Source organism: Microcaecilia unicolor, chromosome 1 (assembly GCF_901765095.1).
Source record: "Microcaecilia unicolor chromosome 1, aMicUni1.1, whole genome shotgun sequence".
Lineage (NCBI taxonomy): Eukaryota > Metazoa > Chordata > Amphibia > Gymnophiona > Siphonopidae > Microcaecilia > Microcaecilia unicolor.
In genome coordinates, this window is record NC_044031.1 from 617,774,177 (window position 1) to 617,798,263 (window position 24,087).

General features: G+C 44.8%; 1 protein-coding gene across 1 annotated transcript in view; it reads left to right on the plus strand.

The window, feature by feature from the left end:
• Window positions 1–12,564: 12,564 nt before the first annotated feature.
• LRRC24 (leucine rich repeat containing 24) overlaps window positions 12,565–24,087 on the plus strand; it is a 57,700-nt gene continuing 46,177 nt past the window's right edge. The window contains exon 1 of the mRNA XM_030190242.1: window positions 12,565–12,613. Within this exon, the coding sequence (XP_030046102.1) occupies window positions 12,582–12,613 (32 nt within the window). The 5' untranslated portion in view covers window positions 12,565–12,581. The remainder of the gene's footprint in view (window positions 12,614–24,087) is intronic.

A 24,087-nucleotide genomic window follows, 5' to 3' on the forward strand; every position in this document is an offset into this window, starting at 1 on the left:
CGTGTCATCCACAAAAAGGCAAACCTTTCCTTCTAACCCTTCAGCAATATCTCCCACAAATATATTAAACAGAATAGGCCCTAGCACTGACCCCTGAGGAACTCCACTGCTCACCTTCCTTTCCTCCGAGCAGATTCTATTTACCACCACCCTCTGCCACCTGTCGGTCAACCAGTTTCTTATCCAGTTCACCACTTTCAGTCCTAACTTCAACCCTTTCAGCCTATTCACGAGCAAAAAGGATCTGTGGTTATCTTTGATCTGGCTTTCTTTTTTTTTATATTTCTCTTTATTAAATTTTTAACAATCATAATAAGCTCTTATGAGTGTTTTCACAAATAGGTAATACAATAAAAAATGGGGAAAAAAATCAGATCTAAGAATTCCTTTCTATCGTCCACAATACAATTTGAAAAAACGATCCAAGAAAAAGAAATTAAACAGAGGCAAAACTAATTAAAGAGAACATCTTGTCCTAAGTGGCCACTCTAAGCTGTCATACAGTATTACATATGTGACTTTTACCACATTAACCTTCTCTCTACTTATCAAGAAATCCTCCAACTGATTGGGTTCGAAAAACTGATAGGATTTAGACTGGTGCAATACTCTGCATACACAGGGAAATCTTAACAGGAAATTGGCACCTATTGCAAGCACCCTAGGACGCAAGCTTAAAAATACCCTGCATCTCTTTTGTGTATCCCTAGAGTAGAGGCGTGTGGTAGCCGTGTTAGTCCACTCTTAAGGTTATCAATGGAAATCAAACAAAATAAAACATGGAAAAGAAAATAAGATGATACCTTTTTTATTGGACATAACTTAATACATTTCTTGATTAGCTTTCAAAGGTTGCCCTTCTTCGTCAGATCGGAAATAAGCAAATGTGCTAGCTGACAGTGTATATAAGTGAAAACATTCAAGCATTACTATCACAGTCTGACAGGGTGGGAGGATGGGGGTGGGTAGGAGGTATGCATGGGGACATCAAAGCATATCATTGATATTCTAACAGGATAAGTGTGGATAGGTGAGGGGAGGGTGATCAACAGAGAAATACAGCTTTATTGTTTATAATGGGCTAGGAACCCCAGATCCTTGTTAAGTCCTTTCTGTTGGGTGTTAAAATATTCAATCATTCTGACTTCAAAGGTCTTACGTTCTTGTATGGTTTTAAAGTTACCTTTCAGGATTCTCACTGTGAAGTCACTGGTACAGTGTCCTGGTCCTGTAAAATGCTGACCAACAGGGGTGGGAGCCCTACTGGCACCAGATAAATCCAGGTACACTCGTATCTTTGAACCCAAAAATAAAGAATCTAGATGTCTAAGAGAGAGTCTGAGCACTGCATCTCTATCTAATTCCAGTGCAAAGGCAGTTAACAAAGTTGTTCTTTGAGTTATCACCTCAAGTGACGATTCAAGAAAAGTAGTGAGATTCATTGCCTCCTCCTTCTGGGCTTGCAAATTTTTTGATCTGGCTTTCTTGTTGTCTAACACTGGACTTTCTTCGGGTGCAGTGAACACTGAGGCTGGGATCGGTTCTGGATTTGGTTCTGTTGAATACTTTCATAAGTGACACTACAGAAAGGTTGGTAGGAAAGACTTCTAATCTAATACAAAGATAATTTTTGTTGATGCAAAATTTACAACATGTAAGAAAATATTTTGATCAAAAACACTTTCAGCTTATAGTACAATCTTTGCTCTTGAGCTCCTTAGATTATTGTAACCAGGGGCATAGCTGTGGGTGGGCCTGGGTGGGCCTAAGCACAGCCACAAAAGATTCACCACCATCCCTTCAGCTGGATCCAGTTCCTCCTGCAGCTCCAGCACCTCCGTGTCTTCCTCATCCTCTCCCACCGCTTCCGCAGCACTTGCAGTTTGCTATCGGCCCTGCCTGGCAGCAACTCACAGACATGGCGTCGTGCTCCGGGTCTTCCCTCTACCGTGCTAAGGCAACTTCCTGTTTACACAGGGTGGGACGCAGCAGAGGGAAGGCTCCGGAGCAGGACGCCAGACTGCGCTGATAGCAGTAAATGCAAGCACTACGGTAGGGATGAGAGAGGGTGAGTAAGACAGTGGGGTGCTGGCCCTGCAAGGGGAGAGGGCTGAAGGGAAGGGAGAGGTGCTGGAGGGGTAAGGAAGGTGCAGAGGTGCTGGACTTGCAGGAGGGTAAGGAAGACATGGAGGTACTGGATTGGTGGTGGGTAAGGAAAAAGCAGAGGTGCTGGACTTGCAGTGGGTTAGGGAAGACATGGAGGTGCAGGCCCTGGGAGGGGAGGGGGCTGAAGAGAAGGAAGAGGTGCTGAACTTGCAAGGGGCAGGGGTTTGGAGGGAAGGGAGAGAGGTACTGGACTTGCAAAGGGGGGGTTGGAGGAAAGGGGAGAGATGCTGTACATGCAGAGGGGGTGCAGGGAAGGGGGAGAGGTGCTAGATATGCAGGGGAGGGCTGGAGGAATGGGATAGAGATGTGGACCTGCAAGGGGAGCTGGAGAGAAGGGAGAGAGGCTGGATATGCAGGGGAGGTTGGAGGGAAGGGGAAAGGTGCTGGATATGCAGGGAAGGTTGGAGGGAAGGGGGGTGGAGGGAAGGGGTGAGGTGTTGGATATGCAGGGGGGTTGGAAAAAAGGGGAGATGTGCTGGATATGTGGGGGGGGCTGGAGGAAAGGAGAGAGGTGCTGAATATGCAGGGTGTTGAAGGGAAGAGGAGAGGTGCTGGACATGTAGGGGGGCTGGATGAAAGGGAGAGAGGTGCTGGATATGTATGGGGGGAGGGCTGGAGGGAAGGGAGAGAGGTGCTGGATTGCTGGATATGCAGGGGATGGCTGAAGGAAAGGGATAGAGATGTGGACCTGCAAGGAGGGCTGGAGTGAAGGGAGAAAGTTGCTGGACCTATGGGAGGGGTTAGAGGGGAGGGAAAAAGATGTTGGGCAAGGGGATAAAGAAAGAGGGGGTCAAATGCTGAACCTATAGTGGGAGAAAGAGCCAGATGCATAAGGGGAAGGGAAGAGAGAGGAAGAGAATCTGGTTGGGGTGGGGTCAGAGAGGAGAGGGACACGGTGTGGAGGAGGGAGAAAGGGGACATAGGGAGGTGTACAGATACAGAAGGGAGATGATGTGCATTAGGTAGGAGCATGGGGACAGGGACACAAATGTAAGATGCTGTATGGAGATGGAATATGGGCATAGAAAAGCAATGTCTGACAAGGGGGTGGGGGAAGGAGGATACATACATAACATAGTAACATAGTAAATGACGGCAGAAAAAGACCTGCATGGTCCATCCAGTCTGCCCAACAAGATAAACTCATATGTGCTACTTTTTGTGTATACCCTACTTTGATTTGTACCTGTCCTCTTCAGGGCACGGAATAGAGATACAATGCTGGACACTGGAGAGGAAGTTATATGGACACAGAGGGGAGATACCAGACAAGGGGAAGAATAGTAACACAGAAGGGAGATGGCATGGGGGGGGGTCAGTTGCACCAGGGGGGCTAAAATGTGCCCCCTCACCTCGGGCTCTGGACCCACCGAGGTCTGGCTATGCCCCTGGCTACGTCTAACCTGAGTCTACCTATATTTCAGGAACCAGGTGAAAGCCTGGCTCTTCTCCCAAGCATACACTCACTCCGTAGCCGAACCAGCTTGCTGCACACGCTGTAACTTAGACCAGTTCCTCATATCTTGTTCAACTGTACAAGTGCCTTGAGTTTAGTCACCCATCTATTTATCCCAACTGACTCTGTACCACCCATCTTGTCCCCATCTATATATCTGCACTTGTCTCCTCATAGTAAGATGTCTGTCTCATTGTATTTTTATATTTATTTAGATTTTGCTCACACCTTTTTCAGTAGTAGCTCAAGGTGAGTTACATTCAGATACACTGGATATTTCTCTGTCCCAGGAGGGCTCACAATCTAAGTCTGTACCTGAGGCAATGGAGGGTTAAGTGACTTGCCCAAGATCACAAGGAGCAGCAACAGGATTTGAACCAGCCACCTCTGGATTGCAAGACCTGTGCTCTAACCACTAGGCCACTCCTCCACTCCAAAAGCATTAACATCATATCTGTGCTAGTTGAATGTTCTATTGCATTGCTTATTAGATGTTTCATTGTTATTATGCTGACGTATTATCTATGTTATTTGAATATTCTTCCATGCTGTTTATTATGGTAGTTTGTATTGTAGTGATATTTATCATATTTTTGTTACATGAATATTCTGCAGTGCTGTTAAATGTGTGTATTTCTGATGGACATGTGCTGGGAGTAAAAATGTAAATCAACCATCTTCAGCAAAAGCTAGTCGAAAAAAATCTGGTTTTATATATTTTGGTGTGAGTGATGAATATTAAATGAAATATTATCTTGCTCATAGTAGAGTGTCTTACATTGTGTGTTCTGCTGTTCTGTAGACCTGATCTAACAGCTGCTTCACAAGCTTGACCTCGACACCCCCATTTCTGGAGACAGACAGCAGGCTCACTGCAGTGTATATATTTGAACCAAAGATGTCAGAATGTGGACAGGGGTTAACCTATTTCCAAGTCAGTCCTGATTTTACGATTCAAGCCATGGGATGGGACTGGGAGCTTTAAAGCAGACCTGGCTCAGACGGTCTCTGAGGATCAGGAGGTTTGACAGCTCCAGCTTTGTGACTGACATAAATATTACATGCCAGGACATGGAATTATCTGTGCTGTCCTGTATCATATCATGGCTAGACTCATCTGCGCACACATATCGTATCACCATGATAAAACTGCTATGGATTAAATTACAGGGCCGGCTGGATATGTCTCCAGTATAATGCTGAAAAAGAGAAGGGAAAAGAAAAAATCTGAGTGATCCACTCTCTGTTCTCCCCCAGCAAGTCAGGCAGCTGAGATTCTTATCCATTTTGGACTTTGGAAGGGTGTGACATGCATTCTGCACAGATATTGGCTCTGTTCTGTAGTCCCAACATTCGTAGCTGATCCTGGCGGAGGTGAGATTGTTGTTGTTATTGTTATTATTATTATAAGTATGCTTTTCACCCCAAGATGCCCTGTATCAGCTTATTCTCCTCTTTTTAGTTTTGCCTGTGTGACAGGGATCATTGAGCAATATTTGTACAAATATTCATGAGATATATTGGATACTAGTAAAAAAGGCCCATTTCTGGAACGAATGAAACGGGCGCTAGCAAGGTTTTCCTGGGAGTGTGTATGTTTGAGAGAGAGAGCCAGAGTGAATGTGCGGGTGTGTGACAGAGTGAGACTGTCTGTGTGACAGTGTGTGTGTGAGAATGAGAGTGTGTGACAGGGCCCCCTCCCCTGTTCCTAATGCCCCTCACCCCGTTCCCTCCCCTCCTTTTCCTCCTCCTTCCCACACTTTGGGTTCCTTAAGGCTTTCAAAAGTCTATGTACCCCCGTGGCCCTAATGCCCAGTATCCGGATACCCAACCGCTTTCCTCCTCACCCCTCCCCCAAGATGTAATACTTTCACGTCCTTCATTTTTTTTTAAAGTGTCCTATCTACCCTGTGTACAAATGCCCGGCATTCAGATTGTGTTCCTCTCGTAAATTTTCATTTCTTTCATTCATTCAGAACTTGCCCCCCCCCCCCCCCCCCACGAACACTTTTGGTTCCTTCAGTCTTTTAAAACTCTCCTATCAACCCTGTGTCCTAATGGCCAGCACTCAGATTGTTTTGCTTTGCCAAATTGTCTGTCACTGATGTCACTGAGGTCAGTGCATGCCTGCCTAGCAGACCACTTCCGGCAGGCACTGTCCCAAGCACATCCTGTTGGAGGTGAGAATTATTATATAGGATATGGATACTATATCCATTTAAACGGTTTATCTGTTCTGGAAACTAGACCAGTTTGTGTGTAGTTTCTACTGAGCTCCAGATTTGCACAGCAAGTGAATTCAGTGCCTGTGTCAGGAAATGCAACATGGAAGTCAGAACTAGAACTACATATCCCAGCAGGCAGTGGGGAACCCCAAGACTGAATCAATCTCAGGCAAATCTGGAGCCCGTTGGTGACCCTGGTGGCATGCGAGGTCTGACATTCACCAACACTGCTTAGCCAGGAACCCAGATCCTTTACCACCCAGAACCTCAGAACCCTCCCCTCAGTAACTCTGGGGGATTACATATGCAAGGGTCATGTGGGAGCATCATAAGGTAACAACCCAGTTAAGTACCATGGGTTCAACTGATGATAATGTTCAAGCACCTTTCTGACCTCATTTGCAACTCTCTTTAACTTGTCCCTTATTTTCTTACTCCTGTTACTCTATCTTATCCTACATAATAATTCTCAACTCCAACGTTCTGTCTTGCTGCCTGTGTTCGTGGCTGAGTTGGTCTGCTAGGCTCCGAAGCCCAGGCTGACGTCACACGCAGCACTGACCAACCGCATGACAGCACCATGAGGCCCCACCCTCGCCGCCACGCCCTTCCCCCAAGGTCGCCGCCGCCGCTCCCCCTCCACCCCCCCAGGTCACCATCGCTCCCCCCTCCACCCCCCACAAGGTCGCCACCGCTCCCCCCTCCACGAGGTCGCTGCAGCCACTGCTCCCCGCCTCCCCGAGGTCGCCGCCCAGGCCCAGCCACTTTCGCTCCAGGCCCGTCCACCCAACACTACTACTACTACTACTATTTAGCATTTCTATAGCGCTACAAGGCATACGCAGCACTGCACAAACATAGAAGAAAGACAGTCCAATGCTAAATAGTAGTAGTAGTAGTAACACAGACCTGCCAAGTCTCCCGTGAAATATGCGGCGCCAGCTCCCATTTCCGGCCATTGCTGCTTCTCCTGTTGAGCAGCAGCGGCCGGTACAAAAACAAAAACAGCTGATTTTAAAAAGCAAGCGCGGCACTGCAGGCAGCCATCAGGCATTGACTGTCGACTCTGCAGCCGCTCCTCTCACCTCTCACGTCGCTGCCCCTGGAGTAGACCCCGGAGGAGCGCAGCGACATGAAAGGTGAGAGGAGTGGCTGCAGAGCTGACAGACAATGCCTGATGGCTTCCCGTGGTGCCGCGCTTGCTTTTTAAAATCAGCTGTTTTAGTTTTTGTACCGGCCGCTGCTGCTCAACAGGAGAAGCAGCAGTGGCTGGAAATGGGAGCTGGCACCGCGTGTTTCATGGGAGACTTGGCATGTATGTGTTGGGTGGGCGGGCCTGAAGGGAAAGAAGGGGATAGAGAGAGAGACATGGGATGGAAGAATCGGGAGAGGGGGGTAGACGGATGGAAGGATGGGGAGAGAAACAGGGAAAACAGATGGAAGGATGGGGAGCGAGACACGATGGAAGGATGGGGCGAGAAAGGGGGAGATGGATGAGTGGATGCAGAGAGAAAGGGGAGAGACTGGAAGGATGTGGAGAGAGAAGGGACACTGAACAGAAAAGGGTAGAGAGATAGAGAGACACTGGATAGAAGGAGGGGGAGAGAGACATTAGATGGAAGGATCAGGAGAGAGGGTAGATGGGTGGAAGGATGGGGAGAGAACGAGGGAAGACGCTGGATGGAAGGGTACGGAAAAAAAAGGAGACACTGGATGGAAGGATGCAGAAAGAAAGAGGGGAGACATTGGGAGGGGGTCCTGAGACCAGAGAGGGGGAGGGGGTCCTGAGAGGGGGGGTGGAGGGGGTCCTGAGACCAGAGAGGGGGGAGGGAGGGGGTCCCTTCTCAGCTCTCAACCTTCAACATTTCCTTCCTTTCATTCAACCATCTCCATTCTGTCTGAATACATCTCACCTTCGTCGCTGTTTTCTCCTACTCTTCTCCGTACTCTTGCTCCTTCTGCTCTCCGCTGGGGATATCAATCCCAATCCTGGTCCTCCACGTCAGCTCTCATCCTATTCATGCAGGTCACACCATGATGTCCCTAGTCTAATTTCTGTTCCTCTCCTTTCCCTTCTTCTCTGCCTTTCTCATGTGCTTTGTGGAATGCCCTTCTGTCTGCAACAAACTTTCCTACATTCATGACCTCTTTATCTCTCATACTCTCCATCTGTTTGCCCTGAGACCTGGCGTTGCCCTGAAGACTCTGCTTCAGCTGCGGCCTTGTATTGTAGAGGTTACCTTTTCTCCCATACTCCTCACCCAGTTGGCCGCAGAGGTAGTGTCGGGCTACTACTCTCACCCTCTTGTAGATTTCAACCTCTTCTTCCACCTCAGTCTCACTGCTTTCCTTCCTTCGAATTCCACTCTGTCTATTCAGTCCTCTACCTCTCCGAGTAGCAGTCATTTATCGACCCCCTGATAAGTCCCTTTCTTCCTTTCTCACTGACTTTGACTCCTGGCTTTCCTTCTTTCTTGAACCTTCATCTCCTTCCCTCATTTTGGGGATTTTAACATTTATTTATTTAGATTTTGCTCACACCTTTTTCAGTAGTAGCTCAAGGTGAGATACATTCAGGTACACTGGATATTTCTCTGTCCCAGGAGGCCTCACAATCTAAGTTTGTTCCTGAGGCAATGGAGGGTTAAGTGACTTGCCCAAGATCACAAGGAGCAGCAGTGGGATTTGAACCGGCCACATCTGGATTTCAAGACCAGTGCTCAAACCACTAGGCCACTCCTCCACTCATTCATGCTAATGATCCCTCTGACTCTTATGCTTCTCAGTTTCTCGCTTTAACATCCTCTTTCAATTTTCATTTGTGCTCCACTACCTCTACTCACCAGAATGGCCACTGTCTTGATCTTATCTTCTTCTCCAACTGCACACTCTCCAGTTTCTGGGCCTCAGCTCTTCACCTCTCTGACCATCATCTGATAACTTTCACACTTAAACACCCTCTCCCCCAGTCCTGTCCAATCTCCACTAATACATTTAGGAATCTACAGGCTATTAACTCTTCTATTCTGTCCTCCAGTGTTTCAAACCTCTTCTCAACCACTGTGTTATCCAAGTCTGTAAATAAGGCTGTCTCTTCCTATAATATTATTCTCTCCTCTGCTCTGAATACTCTCGCTCCTCCCATTCCCCGTTCTGTAAGTTGTACAAATTCCCAGCCTTGGCTGACCTCTAGAATCCGCTACTTACGTTCCTATGCCTGATCTGCCAAACACCTTTGGCTGAAATCCCATGCCCATTCTGACTTCATACATTTCAGATTCTTGCTGACCTCCTTCCAGTCTGCTCTTTCACTTGCAAAACAGGACTACTACATCCAGTTGACAAACTCCCTTGGCTCAAACCCTCGACGTCTCTTTACCACACTGAACTCTCTCCTCAAAGTGCCTTCACCTCCAATTCCCTCTTCACTTTCTCCCCAGACGCTGGCTGAGTATTTTCATGATAAGGTTGACAAGATTAACCTTGAATTCTCAACCAAGTCACCTCCACTTCTCCTTCCCTCAGTCCATTCTCTCAACCTTCCTTTTCTGAAATCACTGAAGAGGAAACTGCACATTTTCTTTCCTCCTCGAAACTACCTGTTCTCTGATCCTATTCCAACCCAGCAATATCTCTCCTACTGTCATCCTTTCTATCTGTCATATCCTCAATCTTTCACTTTCCAGTGCAACTGTTCCTGATGCCTTCAAACATGCCATAGTTACACCACTCCTCAAAAAACCTTCATTGGACCCTACCTGTCCTTCCATCTATTGCCCCATCTCCCTCCTCAAGATACTTGAACATGCTGTTCACTGCCATTGTCTTGACTTTCTTTCATCTCAAGCTATTCTTGATCCACTTCAATCTGGCTTTTCCCTTCTTCATTCAACTGAAACAGCGCTTGCTAAAGTCTCCAACCTATTCCTGGCCAGATCCAAAGGTCTCTATTCTATCCTCATCCTTCTCGATCTATCTGCTACTTTTGACACTGTTGATCATCGCCTGCTCCTTGTTATGCAGTCCTCACTTGGATTTCAGGGCTGTCCTGGTTTTCTTCTTATCTCTCCCATCACACGTTTCGAGTATACTCTGGTGGATCCTCTATTCCACTATCAGTTGGTGTACCTTAGGGTTCTGTCTTGGGCCTCTTATTTTCTCCATCTATGCTTCTTCTCTTGGTGCTCTGATCTCATTCCATGGTTTTCAGCATCACCTTTATGCTGACGATTCCCAGATCTACCTCTCCACACCAGAAATTTCAGCAATAATCTAGGCCCAGGTATCAGCCTGCATGTCTGATATTGCTGCCTGGATGTCTCACCGCCATCTGAAACTAAACATGACCAAGACTGAGCTTCTTATCTTTCCCCTAAGCCATCCTCTCCTCTTTCCCCATTTTCTCTCTCTCTCTCTGTGGATAACACTCTCATCCTCCCTGTTTCATCAGCTCGTAACCTTGGGGTCATCTTTGACTTATCTCTCTCTTTCTCTGCACATATTCAACAGAATGCTAAAACCTGTTGTTTCTTTCTCTATAATGTTACAAAAATTTGTCCTTTCCTTTCTGATCACACTACCAAAACCCTTATCCACATTCTTATCACCTCTCACTTAAACTATTGCAACTTTCTTCTCACAGGTCTCCCATTAAGCCACCTCGCCTTCAATCTGTTCAAAATTCTGCTGCATGACTTATATTCTGCCAGGGTCGCTATGCTCATATTAGCCCTCTCCTCAAGTCACTTCATTGGTTCTCTATCCATTTCCGCATACAATTCAAACTGCTCTTATTGACTTACAAATGCATTCTACAGCTCCTCAGTACCTCTCCACTCTCATCTCTCCCTACACTCCTCCCCAGGAACTCTGTTCATTAGGTAAATCTCTCTTATCTGTACCCTTCTCCTCCACTGCTAACTCCAGACTCCGTTCCTTTTATCTTGTTGCACCATATGCCTGGAACAGACTTCCTGAGCCGGTACATCAAGCTCCATCTCTGGCCGTCTTCAAATCTAGGCTAAAAGCCCACCTTTTTGATGCTGCTTATAACTCCTAACCCCTATTCACTTTCTCAGTACATATGTCTGTTTTATCATTCCCACCTTAGTAATTCCCTTATCCATTTTTTGTCCTGTTTGTCCTGATTAGATTGTAAGCTCTGTTGAGCAAGGACTGTCTCTTCGTATTCAAGTGTACAGCGCTGCATACGTCTAGTAGTGCTATAGAAATGATACGTAGTAGTAGCTCTGGAAAACCAGAAGTAAACTGCCTCACTAAAGGATAGCACAGTTCATGGCATCGGCCGCTTTATGTGTTACTCACTTTTACAGTATTCTGGATCTGAAATCCCTGAGTATTATCTTAACAAGTTCCTCATAGGAGCCTCTTACTAATATCAGAGTGTCAGTACCTGCACACAGCATTAGTCTCACCTTACTGTTAATCTTGGGGACTTCTCTCAGTCCTGCTCAAAGTGACACTCGTACAAATAAGAGACAGCTGCCTGAAAGCATTAACTATGCAGGAAGCTGGTTTTTCCTGGCCCAAGCCTAGGAAATGACAGGCAGATGATCAAAAGCAAACGCCGGCGCTAGAGGCTCTATAATGCCATACTAGCACCGGCATTTGCTACTGACCCATGATCAAAGACCTCGAGCGCGTGAAACAACGCGCTCAAGGGCTCTTAGTGCAAGTAGCATGCAAATGCATGCTAAACAGGGCTCTTAGCGCAAGTAGCATGCAAATGCATGCTAATCAGCGCTTAACGCATTCATCCCAAATGATCAGAGACCAGCGCACCAAAGATTGGGTCGCTGGCCGTGACAAACCCTACGCCAGCTCCGAGTTGGCGTTAGGGTTTGCAGATCATTGGGGAGGAATGGTGAGCCCTTTTCAGCATGCATTTGCATGCTGGCAGACCCCCATTCCCCCCAACGACGCAAACCACCCCCCCCCCCAGCGACAGGGGACTGGAGGTCCCCCCGACGATCCCAGAATGCACTGGGCAGGGCTGGATGCCGCCATTTTGCGGCGTTGAAGGAAGAGGAGGGAGGCAGGCTGCATCCCTCCTCCAACCAAGGTGGGGGGGGCGGGCGGCGGATGGAATGACAGGTCCATCACACAGGGACCCTTGTCAATGTTGGGGAGGGGGGACCGGCGGTCCAGCGTACCTCCAGCCCCCCTGTCGCTGGGGGGGGGGGCTTGGTCGGCGTCCACTGGACCACCAGGGACCATTTGCTTGGGGGTTGGGGGGATGGAGACCCACCGGATCTCCAGCCCTCCCTGAACCTGGAGGGGGGTGGGATCGTCAGGGGGACCGGAGGTCCACCAGACCTCCAGCCCCTGTTGCTCGGGGCAGGGGTAGTGAGGCCCTGGTGGTCCCATGGACCTCCAGCCCCTGTGTTTGACAGGTTTGGGCTTTTGACAGCCCAGACCTGTCAAACAAGTGCGGGAGGATTGTGCTGAGCATATGCTCAGGCACAATTCTCCCGCACTTCTACCCCATGATCAGAGATAATTGTGCTGCTTAAATTTTGCATGCATTATCTCTGATCATAGGTCCAATACGGCCCCGTGCTGTTCCAGCGCTATTTTAGAGCACTGTTTGGAACAGCACGGGGCTTTTGATCATCTGGGCATGAGTGTCCCACTTGCAAAGCACCAAATGCAGCTGCTTGTAAGAGGATATCCCCCCCCCCCTTTAATCATGTACATTGGCTTTTTCATGCAACATGAAGTGGCCAGAAGCTTACGGTGAGAGAAGGTAGGTGTCCTCGGAGCTGTCAAGAGATCTGATTCCGGGACAGAAACTTTACCTTAGTCCTGACCTTCTGAGATTCTGCCCCCTTTCCCCCCCCCCCCCTCACCCCCCATTTTTCTTCCAGCCCTATGGCTTCCCCCTCTTCCTTTGGGCTTCCTATTCAATAAGAACCTCTTGAGGTACCTGAGGAATTGTTCATATTTCCATAAATCACATTCTGTAGCCCAATCATCTCAGTGAGAGTCTATAGGCCATGGCTCACCCTACAATCTGGTGCTTCTGTGCTGTCAGTCTGCCCAGTAGGTGTGGTGGTGCAAGGAACAGAAACCAGGCTCAAAAAAATGCAGATTGCTTGGCTAGCAGCCACTGAGCTGAAGCTAAGGCCCCTGAAGTAGGACTACAGATCCCAGAATGCATTGGGCATAGCCAAAGTCACATAGCAGATCTGTGTCCCTCAGTGAGGAGACTCGTGTGCAAAAACTGAAAAACAGAGTCCCCAGAAGTCCCTAATCCCCCTCCCTAGCCTGGCTTGTCTCTTTTTTAATTTCTTGGGCTTCTGTACATTCCCAGAAAGAGGCACTCCTAAGCTGATGCTGGTTGGCTTCTCAACAATTGCCCAGGGCTGCTCTGAGAATAGTTTATAATTCATCAGCGTATCTCCCAGACAAGTTTACCATCTAATGAGGGCTTGAACATCTGCACTGGGATCACCACACAGCCAGGTCTCAAATCCACTGTCACTAAAAGTCAAAACAGCTGTCCTCTCAAAGCTGTACACAGCACCCAGAGCCCACTCCTTCTTCCCTCTGCCCTCAACTGGTCTTATTCTGAGCTCTCCTTTCTACAGCATCAGTCTTACCAGGCTAGGCATCAGTGCAGTAACATAGGCAACCGAGACCCCTCAGGACCACCATTCTTCTCTTTACCACTATAACACCAATAAGACTTCACACATGGTATTTCTTTTTGTGGCACAACTGGGCCGCAGCTTTATTTTAAATACAACATATCGTCCGCTGACCTGGCCACGAAGAGGCTGACCCTGCTCTCTTCTGGGGCTTTTAAACCCTTCTTGGTTAGCCCCTCCTATGGCCAGCGGGGAGCCACGAGCGTCGGGGTCCTGCCCCTTCCTCCCTTGCTCACTCCCAGCCGGCCACGGAGCGCATGCCCGTCGGGGCACGGCGCCATGTTATTTTTGGCTCCGTGCACCCTACGGGGCACTGCGCCTTGCTTAGCTCATGAACAGGCAAGCTGAGAGTCCCAGAGCTTCATGTAAAGCAAGATTGTAAAACTGATTGTAAGGGACATGTTCAAATATTTACATTTTATAGATTTGGCAGGTGTACACTGGATACTATAATCATCTCCTCTCCTCCCCTGAAGGGTTTTCCCAGTTGTTCATAGTATATTCAGACTTTCAGTGCAGCTTTGGATTACAGGTGCTCTTTCCTCCCTTAAAGTCTCTCTTCAGCTATATTCAGACTTTGAGTGTCTCCAGATGCTTTCTCCTTTCATGAGGTCTCTCTCCAGTTCATCATATTGTATTCAGATTTTAGGTGTCTCAGAGTGGTGTCTCCTCCTCTGTCTCTCTCTAGTTGTTCATGTTGTATTCAGACTCTGGGTATCTCAAAGTGCTTTTTCTTCCCCTGAGGTCTCTCTCCAGTTGTTCATGTTGTACTCAGACTTTGGGTGTCTTGGGGTACTACCTCATCCCCTGAGGTCTCTCTCCTGTCGTTCATGTTATACTCAGACTTTGGGAGTCTTAGATTGCTTTCTCTTCCCCTGAGGTCTCTCTCCACTTGTTCATGTTGTACTCAGACTTTGGGTGTCTCAGGGTGCTCTCTCTTCCCCTGAGGTCATTCTCCATAATGTATTCAGACCTTGGGTGTCTCAGGGTACTCTCTCTTCCCCTGAGGTTTCTCCAGCTGTTTAAGCTGTATGGTATTTTAGAAGTTTCCTGAGAAAGAAGGAGAGAAATAAAGGGAAGTTGCTGAGGAATGAGGTAGGGACAGAGAGAGGAACAGAAGTGTAAAGCTAGAGATTATTTGGTTGTCTGACCTCCTCCGGCACTAGGCACTACTGGAGCAGTCACACTCTGCAGTTGGCCTTGGCCTCCTTGGCATTCCTGGCTGCTCAGAGCCTGTCAGGAGGTGCTTGTCTGAGGAGAGGCCGAGAGCTGCCCTGTGCCTGTGGGAGCAATCTATTATGATTTCTGACACACAAAGAACGTAAAAGCAAATCACCCAGCAGCAGCTGCCTGCAGGCTCTGGAAATCAATAGCAGCTGATAATGAGAAATCAGTAAAATGAGCTGATTAACGCTGAGCTGCACAGCCTGTGCCTGGGACTCCCAGGGACTGCAGAGCATGAGCGCCCCCAGAGAGCGGTCACAGAAGATTCAGTATTAATGATAGTACTATATTCAGGGCTTAGCAGTCACACTGTATTTTCAGCAGCAATTGTGCAGTTAGGTGCTGCTGAAAATCCTAGGATGGCCCACTTACTGAGCCTCCCTTCCTTGGTTATATCATTCTGAATATTGACACCTATGTAGCCATATGAGTTACCTCACTCAGGTCTGAGTCTGCTTTCTGCAATTTCTGCAAGTCCATCCATGTACTCCGTAGCAGATTACCTGTAGTTAGTAGGTCTCTGGAGATGAAGGACATGGAGAAGAGATTGAAGGGGGTCCTGTCTTATCTAGATTGTAAGCTCTTTGAGCAGGGACTGTCTTTTTGTGTATGGTGTGCAGCACTGCAAATGCCTTGTAGTGCTATATAAATGATAAGTAGTAGTAATACTGAAGTCACTGAAGGTCAGTGGTTCATGTTGCAAGGTCACATAGCTGTGAGAATAATTGAGGGCTCGTTTCATCCTCCCCCCCCCCCCCCCCCCCCCCCCCCCCCGTTCTCAGACTTCAAGAGTCTTGTAATCAACTCTGTGTTTTCTGATGGGATTATTTATCATTTTTTATGTTCTTATCAAATTGTTCATTCTACCCTTAAGATACTTTGAGATAAATTTTGCAGGTGTCATTGTAGGGGGTGTCTCTCCATCAGACCTCTACACAGTGCAATCTAGAGATGGCCTGTTCAAATCCCACTGCTGCTCCTTGTGATCTTGGGCAAATCACTTAACCCTCCATTGCCTCAGGTACAAACTTAGATTGTGAGCTCTCCTGGGACAGAGAAATATCCAGTGTACCTGAATGTAACTCACCTTGAGCTACTGCTGAAAAAGGTGTGAGCAAAATCTAAATAAATAAATAGAAAGGAGGAGTGTAAAGCAGCAAGCTTCTTACACAGACCTCATTAAAACAGCATGTCTCAGGAACTTGACAGCCCTGATAAAGCCTTGCTTAGCAGCACATACTTATAGGCAGAGACAGAGCGTCGGAATGTTCACATCATACTCCATCACTGTCAGAATTAGTAGCACTCACCCAGCCCTAACTTCATCTTGTAATCCTCCAACGTAGGGTAGCAAGCAGCAGCATTTCTGCTGTTTCCATTCTTAGCTTACTCTGAGATGTTCATCCCCTGGGTAGTGAGATGTGAAGAGTGGATGAAATTTCATTAGTCTCTGACGTCAGTAATAGGAGGAACGAGTGAGACTCCGTCGCAGTGTGTGATGTCAGTGACAGGAGGAATGAGTGAGACTCTATTACAATGTGTGATGTCATTGATAGGAGGAATGAGTGAGATTCTATCCACAGTATGTGAGGCCAGTGACAGGAGGAATGAGACTCCATTGCAGTGTCTGAGGTCAGTAATAGGAGGAATGAGTGTGAGGTTACTTACTCTGGGAAAACATTCCCTACTCCCAATTTAAGAACTTTTTCTTTGTTAGTACCTCATTATCCCCCACAGATTTACATTGACGTATAGAATGTTTGTACGTTTGGGAAGCTTGCCAGGTGCCCTTGGCCTGGATTGGCCGCTGTCGTGGACAGGATGCTGGGCTTGATGGACCCTTGGTCTTTTCCCAGTGTGGTATTACTTATGTACTTATGTACTTATATTGATTCTGTATCTGAAAACAATAAAGCCTTCAGTTGTTTTCTAAAACTAAAATAAGACCAAATAGATCTGATCCTATGGTATATCATTCCAAATTTTTACCGCTAAGTATTGAAAAGAGTTACTCAAATATTTCAGGAAACAACAAGGTATTAGTATTGCCACGAGAGGCACATCTTGCAGATATTTTGAGAGACAAACAGAATTTTGACTGTCCAAAGCTTTAAAAACCATACATACCATTTTGAAATAACCGGAAGCCAGTGCAATTTTTGAAAAGAGGAGTCACCCTTTCAGATCTACTAGATCTTAAAATCAATCTGGCAGCCGTCTTAAGATACGATCTTGCTTCTCAGATTCAGCACTTATTTCTTTCTGATTAAATAATTCAGAAGTGCCCTGCTTGTTGCATTCGTTCTCTACATAACAATCAGGTAAAATGCATTCTTTATTTTTATTATCAGGTTCTTCCCCGGCAGGGTCCAGCCTTGCCTGTAAGTGCACATTAGTCTCTGTTAAAATGCAAACCTGAGTTTCTAAATCTGTTTATCCGTTTCTGTAGTTGTGACTACTAATTGAGCTAATAAATCAGCAATCTGTTTATCTTTTTGCTCAATATCTTCAAGTGCAAATACTAACTTTTCTTTAGAGAGCATATGTGCCTCTTCTAGAGTACAAATGCTGCCTGCCCATTCTGAGATTATGGTCTTGGACAGTTTCAGCTTCCCATCTATACTACTGAAAACCCAGATGTGGTCAGAGCTACTTCTCCGAGTAGTAATAAGTAGCTTTGAATATCAGGCCATTCGTGTTTATTTATTTATTTTCAAACATGTATATCCTGCTTTAAACTCATACAGTACGTATTGCTGCACTGGCCAATCCAGGTCATAAATATTTATTTATTTAGATTTTGCTCACAACTTTTTCAGTAGTAGCTCAAGGTGAGTTACATTCAGGTACACTGGATATTTCTCTGTCCCAGGAGGGCTTACAATCTAAATTTGTACCTGAGGCAATGGAGGGTTAAGTGACTTGCCCAAGATCACAAAGAGCAGCAGTGGGATTTGAACTGGCCACCTCTGGATTGCAAGACCTATGCTCTAACCACTAGGCCACTCCTCTACTCCTGGCAAGAGCCCAGAAAACTCAATGCATTTTATGCTGCTTATCCCAGACATAAGCAGTGGATTTTCCCCACGTCAATTTAATAATAGTCTATGGACTTTTCCTTTAGGAAGCAGTCCAGACCCTTTTTAAACCCCGCTAAGCTAACTGCCTTTACCATGTTCTCTGGCAATGAATTCCAGAGTTTAATTACACAATTGAGTGAAGAAACATTTTCTACGATTCGTATTCAATTTACTACTTTGTAGCTTCATCGCATGCCCCCTAGTCCTAGTATTTTTGGAAAGAGTAAACAAATGATTCACGTCTACCCGTTCCACTCTACTCGCTATTTTATAGACCTCTATCATATCTCCCCTCAGCCGTCTGTTCTCCAAGCTGAAGAGCCCTAGATGCTTCAGCCTTTCCTCATAGGGAAGTCATCCCATCCCCTTTATCATTTTCGTTGCCCTTCTCTGTACCTTTTCTATTCCACTATATCTTTTTTGAGATGTGGTGACCAGAATTGAACACAATATTTGAGGTGCAGTCGCACCATGAACCAATACAAATGAATTATAACGTCCTCACTTTTGTTTTCCATTCCTTTCCTAATAATACCTAACATTCTATTTGCTTTCTTGGCCGCCGCAGCACATTGAGCAGAACATTTCAACGTATCATCAACAACGACACCAAGATCCCTTTCTTGGTCAGTGACTCCTAACGTAGCTATAGTTCAGGTTCCTCTTTCCCACATGCGTCACTTTGCACTTGCTCACATTAAACATCATCTGCCATTTAGACACCCAGTCTCCCTGTCTCGTAAGGTCCTCTTGTAATTTTTCACAATCCTCTCACAATTTAACAACTTTGAATAACTTTGTGTTGTCAGCAAATTAAATTACCTCACTAGTTATTCCCAAGTGGGTTACAATCATACACAATATCGGAGAAAAACATCAAACAGTGACAAACAAAATAACATTTTATTAATACATCATTGACTCCTGGAAAGAGCTATCAAGACAAACTAATCCCTATCCACCAATATACTCTTCTACAAAACAAAAAGTCTTCAATAATTTTTTTAATTTCTGAAAATCTGTACAAAGTCTTAAATAGCCTGGCAGACTGCTCCACAAATAAGCCCCAGCTATAGAAAACGCACAATTTCTTGTTTCAAACAACAAATAGAGGTTTGTAGCTGTTTCTTCACCACAGAACTTAATTCTCGTTGTGGTTCATACATGAGTAAAGAATCCACAGAATATTGTGGAGGAGTGGCCTGGTCTTGACATCCAGAGATAGCCAGTTCAAATCTCACTGCTGCTTCTTGTAACCTTGGGCAAGTTACTTAGATTGCGAGCCTTCCTGGAACAGGGAACTACAGCGAAGGGTGACTAAAATGATAGCGGGGATGGGACGACTTCCCTATGAAGAAAGACTAAGGAGGCTAGGGCTATACAGCTTGGAGAAGAGACGGCTGAGGGGAGACATGATAGAGGTATATAAAATAATGAGTGGAGTGGAACAGGTGGATGTGAAGCGTCTGTTCACGCTTTCCAAAAATACTAGGACTAGGGGGCATGCGATGAAACTACAGTGTAGTAAATTTAAAACAAATCGGAGAAAATTTTTCTTCACCCAACGTGTAATTAAACTCTGGAATTCGTTGCCGGAGAAAGTGGTGAAGGCGGTTAGCTTAGCAGAGTTTAAAAAGGGGTTGGACGGTTTCCTAAAGGACAAGTCCATAAACCGCTACTAAACGGACTTGGAAAACTCCAAAATTCCAGGAATAACATGTATAGAATGTTTGTACGTTTGGGAAGCTTGCCAGGTGCCCTTGGCCTGGATTGGCCGCTGTCGTGGACAGGATGCTGGGCTTGATGGACCCTTGGTCTTTTCCCAGTATGGCATTACTTATGTACTTATGTACCTAGTGTACCTAAATGTAACTCACGTTGAGCTACTACTGAAAAAGATGTGAGCAAAATCCAAATATATATGTTGCTGTATCAAAGTCAAGATGTCTTGATAGATACCTTACTTTTTTATGTGACTTTCATTTGGTGTTACAAACTATGAAGCTGATATTCAGCAGCATGTTTCCAGGTAGGAGCGGCTTCTGCCTGGATAAGTCTCACTCACTGCATAATGCCTCTAAAAATCCAGACAGACCACATCAGTACTATGCAAGTAGTGCTGGGGCAATGCAGGAGTGGAGCAAGGGTGAGTTTTCACTTACTCAGTAGCAACGATTCTTCAGTCTACTAACTGGGTAACCACTCAGGTAAAGTTAAGAACAAAGCTGTCCTAACTTCTACCAGTTTCTTTTCCAGGTACCAGTTTGAATATTGCCAATACCTGGATCAGTGCTGGTGGCCAAGTTACAGCTAGATATTCAGCTCCGGCCTGTATCCAGATGTTGGCATTGACTATCCAGGTATAAAATAACCACAGCAATTAGTGTTTAAATCAAACACTGATCACTGCTGCTGAATATTACCAGCTAACTAAACTAAATTATGTTAAACCTGAAGTTGTATGTGCCTAGAGCCACAAAGGGAAGGAGGAGGCAGTGCAGGAGATGCTCCTCATGTTGGCTGGCACAGACATCATCAGGGCGCTGGAATAAAAACAAGATCACACTGCAGCACATAGCCACAGGCATGTGCCCAATGGGGCATGCCCAAAGGGACATGCCAGACCCCTTTGGAGCCCCTTCAGAGCAGCTTCAGAGAACTTTGGAGGCTGAATTCTATCTTGTAATTGTGGCTTATATACAGATTATAGTGGGTTATAGCAGCTATATGGTGGGTGTGATTTCCTTTATGTCTCCAGAATATTACAAATAAGGGGAAAAGGAAAATAGAGGCCAAAAACCCAACTTCCTCTACACCTCTGGCCAAAGGCCCCATGGATCAGCATATAATTGTTTCCCACTCGACAGCTATGGAAAATAATCCCTCTTCCTCTCCATTAGAAGAGCTTCATTTAATTGAGGCAGCAGGATGCCTCCCTCTCTTCCTTTGTCAGCTTCTCTTCCTTGTAAGCAGTCAATGGGCACTCCCGCTCTTGTTAGAAATGAGGGTGTTTTGGCTGCGGTGTCAGTGTGTTCAGAAGTTTTTTTTTTTAAGTCAGTGAAGCTTCCTAAAGCAGTGACTGTCATCCAGTTCAGTTTTCAAACTAGAACCTGGGTTGGTTCTGAGGTATCTCTTGCGGACATTTGGATAATAGTAAGAAGAACTGAGTCATTGCTTAAGGGAACTGTGTCGCAGTTGTGTGATGTTACTGCAGAGGTGGAAACTCCATTTTTGAAAATTTGGACTAGAAGGTTACTACTTTGAAGGAAGATATGTTGGAAATTAAGCCTCCAGTCTAGGCACTTCAAATTGTAGGGTAATCAGGGATTAGATAGTCTTATTGTCCATTATAAATTGGAAACAAAGGAGAAAGGGGGGTCCACTCCTTCCACAGTAACGCAAGCAAACCAAACACAGGGTGGAAGAAAACAAGTCCAAGTGACCAGCCAAAACACAGGAGTAAGAGCTCCAAACAAAGTTTATTGGGACCCTACACGGTCTGTTTCAGCAGAAAAAGCCTTCTTCAGGGGTCTAAAAACACACAAAGTTTAAAAACACACAAAGAACAATAAAAATAATAATAAAAGTAAACAAATCAATAAATAAGCATACAACAGTAAAAACTGCAAAAATTATACAAGGAATAAAAATATAAACGTATAAAAGAATTTAGAGATAAACCACACACAATTGGAATCCAGAAAGCATATATAAAAAAAATAACAGTAATAATATATTTAAAATATAATAGTGATACATGAAATTCAAAATTTTTTATAAATGCACAAAAGTGCATATATGTAAACATAACTAAATGCGATGGTATTATGATGTTTGAGAATAGGTATTAGGAAAAATAATAAGGAAAATAATAATAAAAAAAGGAAAAATGATTTTGAACTGATGACCCACACCCTGTGTTTTATCTAATTTGTAGCTCATTTTTATATCTAATTTGAATTTTAGAAGTTTTTAGCTTTTTATTGAATATTCAATGTTTATGTTTTTATGTTTTTCTTTTTTGGAATATATTCAAGATATTTATATTTGTCATTATTTGTATTTGTGCAGACTCCTGAAGAAGGCACTTTCAGTGCCAAAACATGGTCCATGTTGAGTCATCCTTTATTAAAATTTGAATCTATATTTGATCTGTTTTGAAGAGCCTGATTCTGTCCCCACTCTTCGTCTTTTCGTGTGACCCACATCCTGAATCATTTTGGTATTCAGGGTTCAGTCCTGTCTTGGTTCAATGATTTTTTGACAAACCACTATTACACAGACAGGAAAGATGGGTCTTTTCCCAAAAGATGGAGTCCTTTGGTGTCCTCCAGGGCTCCCCTCTTTCTCCTTCGCTTTTCAACTTACTATTGCAGTCCTTGGGTGTTATTCTCTACCAAGGTAAGATGGAACACTTACCTGTGTCTTAACTCTGCTCTGATATGCTATCCCTTATCAGCACTTGTGTCTCTCTAATAGACAATTGGATCACTCTTTATTATACAGATTTATACAGTAATCTTACCTATTTTTCAACTCTGGTCTGATACGCTATCCCTTATCAGGTGTCTCTCTAATAGACAACTGGATCACATTTCACAGGCTTAAACTAAACAAGAATAAGCTGAGTTCTTATGGTTGGGCCCCAAGTCAGATTCAAGGTATGTAGAGTCCCTAGATTTTGGAGTGTGGTCAGTTTTCTTTGGATCTTCATTCAAAAATTCTAGGAGTTGAAATAGATCATCTGTTGACTATGCAGTTTCATACCCAATCAATTATTAAGCATTCTTTCCTAATAGTAAGAAAATTAGGGTTGTTTTTTTTTTTTTTTAGAAAATATCTTAATTTTGAGGCTTTTAGACTTCTGGTCCAATCCTTGATTCTTCCTAGATTGGGCTACTGTAATTAGCAGTTTGATCAAAATTATTGATTCATTGTATACAGTTAGTACAAAACTCTGCTGTTAGTTCTGAACTATCTCAATTTGAACTACTTCAACCGCACTACTCCAGGCTCCACTGGCATCCTGTCACTGAGCGAATACAGTTCAAGCTGGGCATTACTACTTTTAAAATTCTCAATGGGGAAATTCCAAACTATATGCTAAATTTAGCATCTTTGTTATGAGGCCCCTCTACTAGGCATGATACTCGTAACCTGTTTCAACTTAAATTTCCAATGTTTAACATCTCACTCTGTCTATTCAGTACCAGCTAGCCAACTTTTGGAATCGACTCCCAATGTATCTGAGATCTTGTACTCAATATCTTTACTTCAGAAAGCATCTAAAGGTATTCCTATTCAATAAGGTAGGTCTATCAAATGGATAATTTAAAGCTTGACAGGTATATTAAGTAAGTGGTTATTATAAGTTCTCTCTCCGTTTCTCCTGACTGTAGCTCCTAGACAACTGGTCTAGCCTATCTGACTTTTGTAATCTGTCCTTGACCTATATAGGTGGAATATAAATACAAGTGTAACATAATATAGCAGAATATAAAATTTGACATGGTGGGGGGGGGGGGGGGGTGCGGAACTAGTGAAAAGATGCTTGGGTTCAAGTTGTAATTCTGTGCTCTGTTCTGCTCAGTTGTTAATAAACTTCTACAATCTATGTCCCAGAAACACCAAGGAAAGACCATGATCAAGTATATAATATTGTGTTCATTGTTGTTGATTTAAATCTTGAATTGATAATGAATGTGACTGTTGGGAAGACTGGATGGATCATTCATGTCTTTATCTGCCGTCATTTATTATGTTACTATGTTTCAAAAAAATGGGCCAGATTGGACTGAGAGGTTCATAGAAATAAGCCACCCCTCCCAAAAAATGCATTTCAATGGGAAAAGCAGTTCTAGCTCCTGCGCATTGAAACTAAGATACAGGGGCCCTTTTACTAAAGGCCATTAATCCCTTAATACAAAGTTAGTGCACACAAAAGGCTACCACAGAAATTATTTAAAGTGTTTTGCGTTACTTTTCCTGTTTGTGCGTGCTAACCCACACATTACTGATTATTTTTTACAGATATTTTGGAGAGGGGATGTTTCATGGGCATGGAAGCGTTAACCAGTTAGCACGTTATACTTAATGCACAGTTACTGGCTAACGCAGAGTTAACGTAGGAGCACTTAATGCCTCCTAATTAAGGGATAGTAAATACACCCACATGTTAAGTCTATGACAACATTAGCACAAATCCTGCAGTTTATAGTTTATTAAAACTTGCTATACCGCTAGAACTGACATAGCAGAGCACAGCG